General features: G+C 35.4%; 2 protein-coding genes across 2 annotated transcripts in view; one reads left to right on the forward strand and one right to left on the reverse strand.

Annotated features, from left to right (window-relative positions):
• Positions 1-890, forward strand: part of RhoGAP102A (Rho GTPase activating protein at 102A) — a 26,461-nt gene extending 25,571 nt beyond the window's left edge. The window contains exon 11 of the mRNA XM_011314688.1: positions 148-890. Coding sequence (XP_011312990.1) covers positions 148-478 — 331 coding nt within the window. The 3' untranslated portion in view covers positions 479-890. The remainder of the gene's footprint in view (positions 1-147) is intronic.
• LOC105272520 (uncharacterized) lies at positions 798-14,605 on the reverse strand. The gene is made up of 6 exons (XM_011314689.1): positions 14,521-14,605; positions 10,608-10,715; positions 9,391-9,555; positions 8,121-8,218; positions 4,287-4,446; positions 798-2,336 (listed from the first exon to the last, which is right to left on the reverse strand). The coding sequence occupies exons 1-6, from the start codon at positions 14,603-14,605 to the stop codon at positions 2,092-2,094; spliced, it is 861 nt and encodes a 286-aa protein (XP_011312991.1). The 3' UTR covers positions 798-2,091.
• Positions 14,606-14,871: the final 266 nt, after the last annotated feature.

The following is a 14,871-nucleotide window of genomic DNA, read 5'->3' on the forward strand; positions in this document are numbered from 1 at the left end:
TTTTGCCACAGCCTCCCCATATAATTAAGAAGGTAATGGTTCTACGTGTAATTAACCCGTCTTACTTGACACATAAGTCGTTTAAAAATGAGGACGAGAATGAGGTGCTTATTCTAAGTTGTCCATTAAACATACACTGTACTCCAGGTCTAAAACCGCTGACATTGAGAGGATGCTGCACAATGCGAGACCCGAGAGTGCAGTTTCTATACAGTCAAAGGGCACAGGCTCCATCTCAAGCCCAAATGACAATAAAAAGTATACAAAGAGAAGATACACAGACTCGAGGCATCAAACACGACATATACCAGACGCTGAGAGCCTCGCTGGCAAGTCCTCCTCCGCAATCACGATTTCCCAGAGCTCTACCACAAATACCATCCAAACTCAACGAACAAGCAGCGGTGGAACTACGACGCCAGTCTGGAAGCGTCGAGAATTGATCTCTTCGGCACCCAAAGAACGACAAATTTTCTGACGGAATTTGCATCCACTCATGCACATTCAAGTTTATTCACATGATCTCGTCGTCGTGTTTGACGTACTCTGCCAAGTTTCGTTCAATCGAGCGCAAAGTGTTGATTAGGAAGTTGAATATTTCGTGACAAAATATTTCTATCACCATTTTATTCGACTTTCTTGATTTTTTTTTTACTATTTGACGTCCCTATCTCCTCCCGGCGAGGAGACCCGTGTGATCGTCATATCACAGAGGTGGTTATCAATTTGTTAAGTTTTTAACATGTAAATTCGAATGAATAAATAATTAATTTTTCTACAAATGTCTTTTATATTTTTGTCCCTTTTTAGCATTGGGGATACAAGCGGGGGATATTAAAAATTGAACATTTATTGAATGTTTCAACTCAAATGTGAAACTTTTCTACTAATGTAATCAATCAGACTTGCTCAATAGAACATACGTAGTATTGGGATCTTCGACAAAAGACTAGTGAGAGGAGAGTTGATATCTTTCAGTTGACTGGGCCAGCAAGCCGCTCAAATTACTCCATCACAAATATCATTTATTTAGACTTTAATTCTCATCATTGCGATGTTCTTGCATTATTTTATTTTATTTTCTCAGTTGAATATTGTATTATATTAATCAAGGCAGTCATTGAAAATTGGTTGGTTTTCAATTAAACAGTCAAAGCTACATCTACATTGGTGCGTGAAATCTGTGTAAAACAGATCTTCTCCATCGACGAATCCACAAATTTCTTGTGTAAACATTCTCATTTTTAATTATTTCATTGACTTCTTAAACTCACGAAAACAACCCTTAACCCTTTAAGGGTCGTTTTAGTGAGTTTGAAAAGAGTATGTCGACAATTTTTGGATGAATTGCCGATGCCCTATCAGATTTGGGATGATACTAACAAAAAATTGTTATCTGGGAAAGAAAACTCTCTTTCGCTATTTCTTTGGGTTTACCCACGTTAAAATTAATGCACGTCTCCATCGCAGATCCCAATATCTAATAATATGTATTTGGATAACAGGATTGAGGGGAAAAATGCCAGAAAATTCACAGAAAAAGAAGTAGATTCTTCCTATAGTTAATAACAAAAACAATACTTAATATCAATATCAATAGTTTTTTTGTTTTAATTATTATCTCACTCATGAATGTGACGTGTTTTTCTACATACAAACGCGATTATGAAATTTCAATTTCTTGTACATATATATCTATTTGACAAATGTCACTGTAAATCGCGTTTTAAATGTGATGAATATGTAAACAATTTGATATTTGTATATATTAGAAGGCTCCCAACAAAATATATATATTTATATAAATCTTCTTTATCGAGTCGTTTGACGACAAGATTATTATATTATGTAGCTGCCTACTTAGGGCTATGGACGGATGCGATAAATTTTGTAATCATCGAAAAAAATTACAAATATCCTTAACTCCACACGTATTAAGATTGGAGAATGAGATACGAGTATTCGTCGAAATAACTTTATCATGAATTTAAAAAAAAAAAATGGAATACTACGTATTCAGAAGTCTCCACTATCACAACGCGTTTTTGATTAGTTCCTCCGCTGCTATGCAGAAAATTTCTACTTGATATTTTAAACTTCTGTCGAGTGGGTTTGAATGCGGACTTTCTTTTGAGATCCATTTCTCGTCAGTGTTGGACTGTGCGTTGAGAATCCAGGATTTTGGATTCCAAGGGGTTTTGGCTTCTTTAATGAACTTCTCAGGGGTGAAGCTGTACTTCCTACACTTGCTGAGGTCGTCACGGAGGCCATTGAGCCGTTTCCAGCACCTGGTCCGTAGGGTTTTCCACTTGCATCAGTCATTGATATGCTTCCACCTATGATGATAATCCAAATATTAGTTGATTTTCATTGTCACTAGTATTTGGAGCGTACTTTACGCGTCTGTGATCATCATATCGGTGTACGTGCAAAAAAAATATATTCGATAAATAAAATCTGTATAACAATATATTCAATATATTCGTCATGCTTGCTTTTTCATTCTACAATAAAACATAATGACAAATACATTAAGTTTAATAATTAATCAAATTCAGGCGTTGATCCAATCTACAATATTCGAGCTTGCGAATAAAATTAGTCATCCGGAGGAAATACCGGAAATTGTGGATTTGTCGAACACAATGCTCCCGTTCGCAAGTAAAAACATCATTTATACGAAGTGCCACTTAACCAAGTGTTGGAGATGAGCTGAAATAGTGGTGAAACGTGACTTCTATGAAATGAGGGGTTGCCTTCGATGAAATTGAAGCCGATAAAGTTAAGCTACACTCGAAGCATTAAGTTCAGTCGAACGTTCGCCAATTTGATAAATATTCAAAATGAAGAAAATTGTCTTCCACAACCCCAAGGAAAGAAAATACATTTTCACGGTTGATGAAATGAAGCCCCTTTCTGTTTACCCTTGCTGAATGTTTAAAAACGTCAATTAGATGAATGCGAGGTCGTTGGAAGAAACTCCCCCTAGGTACGGGGGAGTTATATTGAGAAACATGAGGGAGTGATAAGAGAGTAGAGTAGGTGCCTCCGACAGCCTAGTTAAGTGGTTCTTCACCAGTGGTTGGCCCATTGTTTTGGCTGTCGCTTGAGCAAATTCCCTGGGACAGAGCAATTTTCCAAGACAACGAAAGTTCTCTCGTGATATGCTAACCGAGACCAAGAAAATTCTCTTTGTTTACTAATAACGAGATCCATGGGGAGAATATTGAACGAGCAATTATGAAATTCTTGGAAGCCATCGGCGGTAATGTAAAGTCTTTCTAGGAATTTGTGAACATAATATTTATGCAAACTGTTTCGCCACTGCCAATTTAAATCCACTGCCAATTCCTCGTTATTCAGAAACCCCAAAAATTATACGCCACTTTATCATCAATATGTATTATAAATCGTGTATTGATCTTGAAAAAGTAAAAATAATTTCTTTCCTCATTTTAGGCATTTTGCAGATATTTACAGAAGGAGAAAAGTGAGTATTAATTATAAAGAGTGGAATATAAATTACAGTCAAAAACTTGTGAATTAAAAAATTCAAATACCTATAAACGATATTAGAATGGCAATTTGTGAGATTAAACCCCGTAATTGCCAGTTTTAATTTCCTAATTTTCTTTCTCAAACTAGTAAATTACGTTTTCAGTTTGGTAAACGTTTACACTTTAGAGTGCAATTAGCTTTGCTCTCCGCGCATAATCTGCCGGTGGCTGCACATTGAAATATAAAATATAACGGCACTCACGCGTAATTTTCGTTTTTCATACATAATTACAAACCTGATCTTCGGCTCGGTTTGTAAACCTCACGCGGGTCAAAAATTGAATCAACCCCCTACTTGATGCGAAATCCCGCAAGGAAAAAAAAGATATATAATCCAAAAATTCTGAAATGCAGTTTTTTTGGCACAATTATATCTCAAATATATTAAACCCACAGTTTGAATATATTTTGAACGCGAGCGGTGAGATATTTGTGCACAGATATATCAAAAATATATCTCGGATAATGCATTATTTGTGGAAATGTGTGCGACATTTATCCGGATATTATATTGGCATATATTTCGGGATATATATTTTTAATGTGGGATATATCATTTTAATTTCGTGATTTAGCTTGTCAGTCCGGAAATTGTAATTGACATTCAAGTTTTTTCGTGTGTATATACAAAACCGCAGTTGATACCAGTAAATTTATCACCGAATGAATATGATATATTTCCAGTTGAAACGTAATTTTGAAGGAAATTGAAAAAAAAAAACACTCACCATTCGTAGGCGGATGCTCCCGATACCCTGGATTATTGATGGTGGTTGATCTCATATCAGCAATGTCTCTCAATTTCGTAGGGTCTCCACCCCGCCTCGCATAGATACCCTCATATATCGACGACACAAGAACCCCCAAATTCAGGGCGATCGCTCCTAACTGGAAAAGAACATATTTCAAAGGTTATAAAAGTGACAGAAGGTAGAGGGAAATTGACACGCATCAAGGAGACGAGACCAGAGGATTTCAGATCAACACTTTATCGTAGAAAGTGTCCTACGAAATTTGACGTAACGTAAATCAAAAAGAAATCTCATTTCAATGATAATAATCGAAGTAAAATTATTGGAAATTTGCCGTTCAAAACTGAGATAATTAATTGGAATCTCGCTCTTTGAAGTGGAAAATTTGTTGAGATCAACTGACGCGTTGCGCAATTATTTTCCTCTTGCACCCACTGAAGCGAACGGAGAAAATCAAGAAAAAGGGGATTACTATTACGGAATTTTTATTTGAATCAGTTATTATTCTATTCCGAGTATTTGTCAGTGTAAATCATTGATGTTAAAGTTCATACGCAGTACTCGACAGTGAGTATGCACACCATCTTAGAATTCCGACACCCAAAAAAATCGGTGTTACAAGATGGTACTCGATGAAATACCCCATACATCCCGAATAAATTTACGTAGTAACGGTATTGACATGTATCTAGTATATACTTGACATATTGCATTGATGGCCAGAATATATCCGCGTATAATTAATATCCATTTCACATAGATATTATGCATTCGGTGCGAACAGTATACAATAGTCAGAAAATTGATTCACTCAGAGAATATATGTGATGAATAGCTTTGGCCGCCCCTCAAGAGCTGTATCGCCCCTAGTAACTCATTATATTTCTCATTTTGCTTTGAACGCAGCTCCAGCATCGAGAACAATTTCTCTCGCAACACATGTTCTTCTGGTATGAATTGTGGGTTCTGAAAACAGCCAATGTAGGTGCAAAAGCACAATCCACAGAATACGATAAATAGCGATCTCAGTAAGGGGATGAATGAGCCAATCAAGTCGAAATGTCTGTTACAGGGACACCGAGGAAATCCTTCAGGATTATTTCATTTTGTTTGATACAAGATGCCACAAGAAACACCAAGGCAACACTAGACCAATCGATACCAATCGATATCAATTCTCTTGATAAAGAAAGGGGGGCACGTTCTCACTTAAACGAACGAAATAAGATAGAACTGCTTCACTAGTCTCGAACGAAAATTTTACTCCGCCTGATAACGCCGAGCCTTGACCTGCGGAATATTTAATACAGATTTCCATTGGATTCAATTTGATTGCCCTCCCGCGAATTCAAATGCTAATGCAAGCACAACAATCTTGTAATAGGTTCTCGCTTCATTCAACTGCATTAAGGGGTGAGTACCCACGATGACTACAAAAGATATACAAAGAACCTTTTACCCCATCCTAACATAATATCGCTTTATTTATAATAAAAAATGTCTTTGTATGGATAAACACATCCAGATAACATCAGCATGCAATTTTACTAGACTGGAAGGAGACTGATCTTTCTTTAAAAAATCGTTGTCACACTCAGTCAGCTCATACTTTCACATATCAAAGCCTGCCGTTTTTTTGTTTAAAAAATACACATGATATACATGAGTTCGCGGAATTCGCTTACAAACAGTTGTTGTGTCATCCCCAGATTTTCATCCCCATTAAATTTATGAAAATATTCAAAGGTAGATACAAAAATTGATTAGGCCTCCTCAATACAAGTAATGAAGAGAGTCTCAAAATTTTAATTTTAGAAATCGTCGAAAAATCCGGAAAATGATCTACAATATTGAACTAGTAGAATCAAGAATAATAAAATATACTCATCTTATGTAGCACGTATAAACTCAAATTAAGTATAAAAAAAAAATATATACTTGATTGAAGTATATTTTTTTCGTGCATTGTCAATGAATAAAATCAATAGCAGAAAGGAAAATAAAAAAATAAAGCAAATAAAAAAGATTCAGAAGTAATACAAGTAAGTTTTAAAAGATAATTCTGAAGTTGAATGAAATGTATACCGAGAAAATGCGGGTGATTAATGCAATAATGTACCTTCCCCTGCTTCTGCCTCTGCTTTCTTTCTAAAGACAAATCATCCTTAGCCTCCATCAACAAACTCCTCCGTCTTTTCACACTCATTCCACCTACATAACTTGAATAATCCACAAGTACGAACACCAACCGGATGCGAATAGCAACGAACTCGATGGACGATTATCGAGCTGAGAATTGCTCGACGTTATTAATCGGCTTTCAAGCACATTGATAATGCCACTCACATAACAATTGATGGCGCGAAATAAGCAACAATGATAATTAAGAATCGAGAGGGCACCTGCGGATCACGAACATCCACAGGTGCCCCAGGTGTTCCTCAACGACTCATGACAACCTCACAACTCGCCTTAGCATTTTCATTTTGTTCATTCTTATAGTCTAACGCACACATAAACACATACACACCCCCACGTGCACTGATTGTTCACATTGGAAATCAAAGTGGCCTTTATGCTGGAGTAAACGATCCGCGACCCGGAAATTACGCAATCTCTAGTGTTATCGTGCTGTTTGTCCTTGAGCAAACGCTGGAGAAACCCAGAAAACCATTACAATTGTCATGGCGTTACCCATACTGTATTATTCCAAATTGTTCGATAACCCACGACCTTGGAGTTAAGTACTTGTGGAACCATAATTTTTTATGTGATTAGTGTGGTTTCTTCATTTCAAATGATATCATGCAGTCTTATCAATCTCCTGATGGAATATTTAGACAGATGTGCGTCTCCACATCATGTGCCAACTCAATAAATTTTTTGAAAACGTGTCAATTGAACTGCAAAATCCAGTGGAGAAATTCGAGTACTAAATAACCGCACTTGGATGTTAATCGACGAAACTTATTATAGATCGGCCGCTAATTGTTATACCGTTAGTCTGGGTTTTGGGGGAGTGAAACTTTTTGATGAACTGATGATTTTAATGAGTCTTAAACAGACGATAACGATTGGGGGAAAAAAACTTAATAAATCATGTCGAATGAATTATCCCTGGAAGTTCTAACTGCGCTACTCAATTCATGATATTAACATAACTTCCGGTGTTATTGTTTATGTGGCTTTCAATTTTCAAGGCTGCACTTTTCTCACAGTACACCGTGTGTGATACGATGTATTGATTTTGGAACGCGCTGAACAAATACATCACGAAATTTCATTTCAGTAAGCGGAGACAGAAGTATTAAATTCAATGGTATTTCTTCAACTTCGGGGATAATGGATCGTTATGATCCATCACTCGCAGAAGTCTGACGTAGATTGTTAACTGAAGCTGGACTGTTGACGAATTACACTTGAAATAACAAGTAAAAAGAACTTGAAATTTTTAACAATGATGAAGTGACATGAAGATTCTTGGGAATTCTTGATCGATAAAAGAGTTAATATCTTCAATATTCAGAAAATTCTCTATTTTCGGGTCCACAAAGTGTATGTGGTTTTCAATGTTGAATCGATTGAATTTTCACGACGACTCAGAAAATTGAAATTTTCATTGAAAAATAAATGATCATTAAACATGAAAACGCCAATTTTCTTGAATTTCCAAGATAAACGAGAAATTCACTGAAGTTTAGTAGAATTCGAAATGTCTTTCATTGAAAAACTCCAACGACTTTTGTTATTTTTGTTATTTTCAATATTTTAAATAATTATTTTGAGAAAGAGTAATTTGTCGATGTTTACCTGCATGTAAAAGGCTTCACCTCTCGTTACAACAAAACTGTTTGCTCGATCGTCCGTCTGAAGAGCAAACAAACTGGCAGCAACGATCGAGAGGCAAGCTAGAATGAAAAATAAGAAAATTAAAAGACTCTGAATAAAATATCGAAAGATTTCCCGTGGGTGGTGAATGCTCTTTTTTCAAACTCAAGTTCATTAATGTATAAAATCGTTAATGTTTATAATTAGGGCCTGGTATTCAGCCCAAGGAGATAAAGAACTATGGCTTGAGAGCCTCGGCGAGGGATAATTCCGTGTGGGAGTAAGTACGAGGTAAACTAGTTGCGGGAAAATCCACTGGATTGTCTTCCATACTGCGGAATTGCATTCCCAGCGCATGTAATGGATATTTACTTTAGCTCGTTCTGTAATTTCATTCAATCGCAAAAACCAGAGGATGAGTTTTTGTATTTAAACTTTATGGAACTGGTGTAAGAGATGTACGTGTCGGAAAGAGAAGGTGAATGATCAGATAGCAGGTCGGTTTACATCTGTAACGGAAGACTGATATTGGTCACTTGATATTCAATTTCCTACCTACAATTATGGTTAATCTAGGCCACGCAGTTATTAACTTTTCATTTTTATTTTTCACCTGTAAAAAGTGGTCATTAGAAATTTTTCATTACAAAAGTGTAAAATTGTTGCTTAATTGTATCTTTTATGTAGATTTTCTGTGAATAAGTCAATGAATATTTTCCAGGGAACTTTCGAGGTGCCCTTTGATAACGTCCTCGCCGAATTTACGATCGTTCACACCGCGGATGAGTTCCAACTAATTTTTTTTTAATCTGCGTTAAATTTTATTTATTTTATCATTCATCTCATAATTTATGTTCTTAATTTGATAATTTGCGGATTGTAATTTTGCAATTTACAAGGTCGAACTTTATAAATGGCCTATTCAATCTCCTAATTAATTTTTTTCCTCTCGTACTGAGAAAAAAATTGCTTATACTACAAAAATCAAATTAAATTATTATTGCCAAATAAACTGACTTGTCAAAGTAATAACTTTTCTCATGAAAATATTTATCTTTAATCCTGTAATTTAGCTTTTCAAACCCTTAATTGAACAATTCGAAATCATAATTAACGATTAGATTTTTGTGTGTTCCGAGGAGAATTCACATCTCTTTCACTATGTCTCTCCAGTCATATGAATCCCACTCCTCATTTTCCATCTCTGCCCCTCCCTTTCAACTGATTGTCTGACTAATACAGGAATACTTACTAGCTAGTGTTGCAAGAGCCACTTTGCCGATGACAGCTGAACCGTATGAAATGACGACACGTTTCGCTGAGGAAGCCATTGCTAATTGTAGAACAGCTAGACCCACCAGAATGGCCAGGGTGCAGGTGGCTCCTACTGCCACTAATCCTGCCACCCATACTGCCACTACAAATGTTAATAACTGAATATGTTAATCAAAAAATAAATAGAGAGAATAAAGGAAAATGTGCACAATTCGACTAAATCATACACCGAGAAAAAAAAGCATCGATTTATTGAACACATACATTAATGATTGAAATTTGCAACGAACTGTTTTTATTTGTGTCGCGAAATCGCGAAAATTGGGAAATCATTGCAAAAACCAAAAAAGGTTGCAAATTATTGAACCAATTTAGCCTGGAGGTTGGGAGGGGGGACGATGGCAAAATTGTGAAAATTCCAAAAATGAATACCTGGGTCAAATCAGTTATCGATGATCTTGTTATCGACTAGCCGGTAAAGTAGGGAAAATCCTCGAGTTAACGATGATCGTATTGACCTTATGTATTAGAAATATTTGAAAAAATAATTCTTCTAGTTATTCGTATTCTGAGATTTCTGAAATTTTTTAAGCGGTATCAAAGTAATTCAATAATGCTTAAAAAAAAATAAAATTGGCTACATTTTATGAATATCCTATTGGTGTGAATGCAGATGGTTGACTCCGATAATAAAACTTTACAGTTTTTGATACACGAGATCTACTGCGCACTCCGTGCGCCGAATTCGAATTTCGACTTCGGATTCGAGTTGACCAATAGGGAATCAGTCTTACGAGTTTCGACTCAGGCGAACTTCATTTACGTATCTCTGCTTTCATGATAAGGATTGCTTTAAATGGACTGTCGAAACTGATAGCAAATGAAGAATAAATAGGTAATATATAATATAATAAAAGTCACGGTTGCAAATATCAAAATTGAATGAATTGTCAATTCAAATTAGTCGCCTCAAACGATTGCGAACCGCTTCCGATATCGATAATTTGCGAGTTCCACGGTTTAGCCTTTTCAGAATGGAATAGAATTTGCGAGAATTTTTTAATAATCTTCGTAATGTGGGGAATAACCCATAATAGTTGTAATAGTAACTCCTTTGAAGGAGTGATAAGTAGTAATAATTTCGATGTCGAACTGTGCAACAGAATTAGGAAATTGATAAACATGAAGACTTACACACTGGTTGAAACCTCGAGAAGTTCTGACCGCATCTCTCTCGGTTGTAAAGCAGGAGTTTGCAAACTCTCCAAGGGCCAAAATATCCTCTTTCTGCGGCTGTTCCAGCTGGAAAGACAAAACACAAGATATTTTACTTTACAACGAAATTCCAATCGGATTACATATCGAATCGTCGGAGAATCTAATACCATTCAAGAGGATCTGGAATGGAATCCAATTTGAAACCAATCTAGCATTTAAATGACTTGTCCTTACGACAATTAATCAAATTAATCCCGATTATGTGGTGGAGAACGGATTAAAAATAGACTGATTGGTAACCGATTTCGCGGTAGAACGTTAATTTCAGTCGTAATTTTAAATTCTGTTCTTGAAGTGCCTGTCGTATTCACTTTGCCACCCAAATCGAATGTTATATTGTGCGAGAGCAGTGGCAACATGATACTCAATCGACACCCAAGGATTCTGTCTCTCACGGTGATCGATCTTTCCCAATCGTTCCGCTTCAGAGACGTTCGGATCAAGATTACACTTCAGAGAGTCGAATCTGTATCGCTTTCGTTATCAAGCTAGTCTCTTCTTTTATCTCAAAGCTGACATTTTCTCTGGATGAAGGATTACACCGATTTCATAAATTTATCAAAAACCCATTCCATTTTTCTATAGTTCCAAATAAAAATAGTTAGGAAAAGAAATATGTACTTGTAATATACCACACGAGTTTCAGGTTTCATTAACGATTCCCGCGCAGGGTTCACAGCTAGAATACAGCTGGTGTCAACCCCACAAGGATTGAATCCTACCCGATTTTTGATTTCACCTTTATTCTTGATTTGACTTAGTTTTGCAATTTAATGGTAAATTATTTCAGTTTTTTAGAAAAATTCTCAACGTGCGTTATAAAAATTCAAAAAATATCAAAAAATCGGACCAGAAATTTTAATTCAATAAGATTTCAAATTTGAGAATTTAAAAACTCTCGTTCAAAAATTTAATAATAAAAAATATATGAGGTATAATGAGAAAACAAAAAGATTTGTTATAAAGGATGCATGTACTTGCGAGAAGTATGTATTCCATTTGTGGTTTTCTCCCCTCATTATTCTCCAAATTCATTCGATCATGTGTGAAGAGAATATAAGATATATATTTATATATTTCAAATTCTCAAATTGGAAACATATACATACTATACATACTTCTTGCGAGTAAATGCATCCTCGATAAGAATCTTTTTTTCTTAGTGTGCCTTCTATATTTTTTATTACTACATTTTTTAACGAGAGATCGCTTGCTCTTTGGAGCATAAATGATTCTTTCTAATCCTCTCCCAAGGGACATTGATCCATTGATACTCCTACTTCTTCCCACCGTCATTTTTTTTTTCTTTGTGATAAACTTGACCGCAGTCTCGTTCGATTTACCGTAAGACGGAAGTTACCATCTACTCCAGATCTTAGAGCTGCAGTTTGAACATTCAAGCTTTCGCTCTCCACCACTAGTTTGAGATTCAATTGTAATTTTCATCAGGGACTTTATCTTAAAGTAAAATATTTGACTGGGGTCAATATCGGGTTCATTATAAAGTGAATGGTTTTCTGGAGAAGATGAACGGAATTTTCGCAAGGAGGAATGTCAATAACTTGTTGGAAAATTACACTTGAAATTTCAGGTAAAAAACCTTCAAATCGTTAACAACAACAAACGGACATGAAATTCCTGTTGAATTTTCATTTAAAAAATTGTGTTAAAAAAATAGTGGCTCACATTAATTAACTAATTACCGAAAAATGAAAAATAATTTAACATGAAAACCCCGATTTTCTTAAATCTTCAAGGTAAATGGAAAATCCACAGATTGTTATTAATTAAAATTCAATTCAAACTCGTATAATTAAAAATTTATTATATTTATTATTTATTATTTTTCATAGTGTAGAAGTTTCTTTAACTTTGTAAAAAATGTTGTTAAAAATAGTCAATCTTCTAGAGGTCATTCATAGGAAACACTAATGGTATCCGACGGACAACAGATTACTCAACAGTGAGAACCAATACTGACATTTGAAAAAAAAATTATCACTCTCGGTTGCAGCGTAATATGCCTGACTGGTATTTACTAAAGACTTGAAAACTCTCAGGTACGAAAAGGTAAATCATTCAGTCTGTTGCGTGACCCAGATGCGCACAGATGTGTATCGTATACTTATACTATGTAATCACACTTTTAGAATGTCATTGCCTCGAATTACTCCAAGACGGGATGCATCAATCAATTAAAACGTCACTGTTTCGATGTATAAATGAAAATAAATAACTTCAAACTCACAGCACTTTCATTCTCACGGGCTTTAACACACTGAGGAGAAATTTAATGTGTCCGATACCCCGGGGCAACTTTTCACTACGACAATGACTGTCCGAGTGATGAGCGAACATACATTAATAGTCAGTATCACAACAATATCTTTTCTCTTACAAAAAGCAATAGTTTCTAATGAATAAAATGAGTACTGAGGTATTGTTCAAGCCTCCAACTCCTCATTTCACCTGCCACTTCTTTGAATTCATGTAATGAATTACGTCGATTGCTCGATTGGTCAAATCTATTGCGAAGTCGTAAATTGATCTGACTAAATAGTGGCCTCGAACAAATGTACAATCCGATTCTACCACTTCGCTACTGAAATAACCTCTTTAAAAAACGTTACAACAAATAAACTATGCTCGTCATCAGTCTAGGTTGTCCTACACCATTCCCAATAGTTTAACCATTTCGCAGGAAAAAAAAAGAAAAATGTGGCTGTTTTTTCTAAACCCTTCACCATGGTTAATTAGTTTTAATTTCGATTTGAAGGTTTTTTAAAGAATCTAACGAAATGAGGATAATGAAATATGAGTATTTGTTCTGCGATTTGTCGCACATGAAAGGCATGCTTGCTATAAAATGCCGGCTGACGTTAAAGGATTATAGGCGTAGTGATGTGTATACCTGCAGAGTGTATCACAGTCGTTAATATAATGTGCTACTGGCAACGCTTGGAGATTGTCTGAATGGCTCAAACGGCGCAACGAATTGCATGATAGTTGAATAATGGAAAGTATACCCAGCAAGGTCTTTACGTACTGATTTCCGTACAACAGTCTGTTGCCCTGAGGCCTATATCGAGTATTTATAGTGCTGAGAGATAGTAATATACCGGAGTAATCGTATTGCAATACGTGCAAGCGTGAGAAACCTTGAAGAGGAGCGCTGAAATCAGTGAGTCATGCCCATGCACTCTCGTCATTTTCCTATTATTTTCTCTCTTCGTAATCATTAAAGAACTAATCTATTACACTCCAAGAAAATTGCTCTTCAAATTTCCAGTTAGAAATCCTGATTTTTTTGTGGATAAAACAGTGAATTTTCTTCAATATTTAATAAGATTTCATTTTTCAGGTTCATTTATTCATTAAACAAACAACGTGAGAATTCTAGTAAATTTTCTTCTGCTTTTTCAATCTGTAAATAAATCAATTGTGATGCTTAATTTTTGCATTATAATTTTTTTTTAGTTTGGGAAGTGTGCAGTACCAATTTCCAGATGAGAAATTCTGAGAAGCATCTTTCTGTAGCAATACTTCATTTTTGCTATTGTTTCAGCCATTTTCTAGACTCTTTCATCTTCTAAACTTTCTCCGCCTCTAATCTTTCATTATTCATTCCTTCCGATGACACGTTTTAATATCAATAAAGAATTTCAATTCATATCCATAATATTAGTATTCTATTCTTTAATTATCAAATTAATTTTGCAATGAAGGAATAGAATATTATTAATAAGGTGAGTATTGACGGAAATAATTCATTTTTATTAAAGGGTAATCAATAAAAAAGGGACAACAACGGTAGCAATGTGTGTCATACCTAGGCATTTTTTTAATCTGCGGTTCGAGGTGAGTCGAGAATACTTCCGGTGACTACCAGCCGGAACCCAACCGCGCTCAACCATTCCCCCTTTTCGCCACTACCTCGTACAAAATAACAAAAGATAATTCATCGAAACTAAATACTTATTCGCCTGGAACAATCAGCGGCAATATCTGACCAGCATCTATTTTCCAAAGTGTTAATTTTTTACTTGTTATCTTGAAAATAATCCAAAATAATGGATTACTTCCCGATTATGTCACTGCAAAATAAAACGAGTGTCGAATTTTATTAGATGAAAAAATATTACGGTACAGTTTAAGGAATTTTTCCGAAAAAGTTCACACT

The sequence above is a fragment of the Fopius arisanus genome, unplaced genomic scaffold (assembly GCF_000806365.1).
Source record: "Fopius arisanus strain USDA-PBARC FA_bdor unplaced genomic scaffold, ASM80636v1 scaffold00195, whole genome shotgun sequence".
Classification (NCBI taxonomy): Eukaryota; Metazoa; Arthropoda; class Insecta; order Hymenoptera; family Braconidae; genus Fopius; species Fopius arisanus.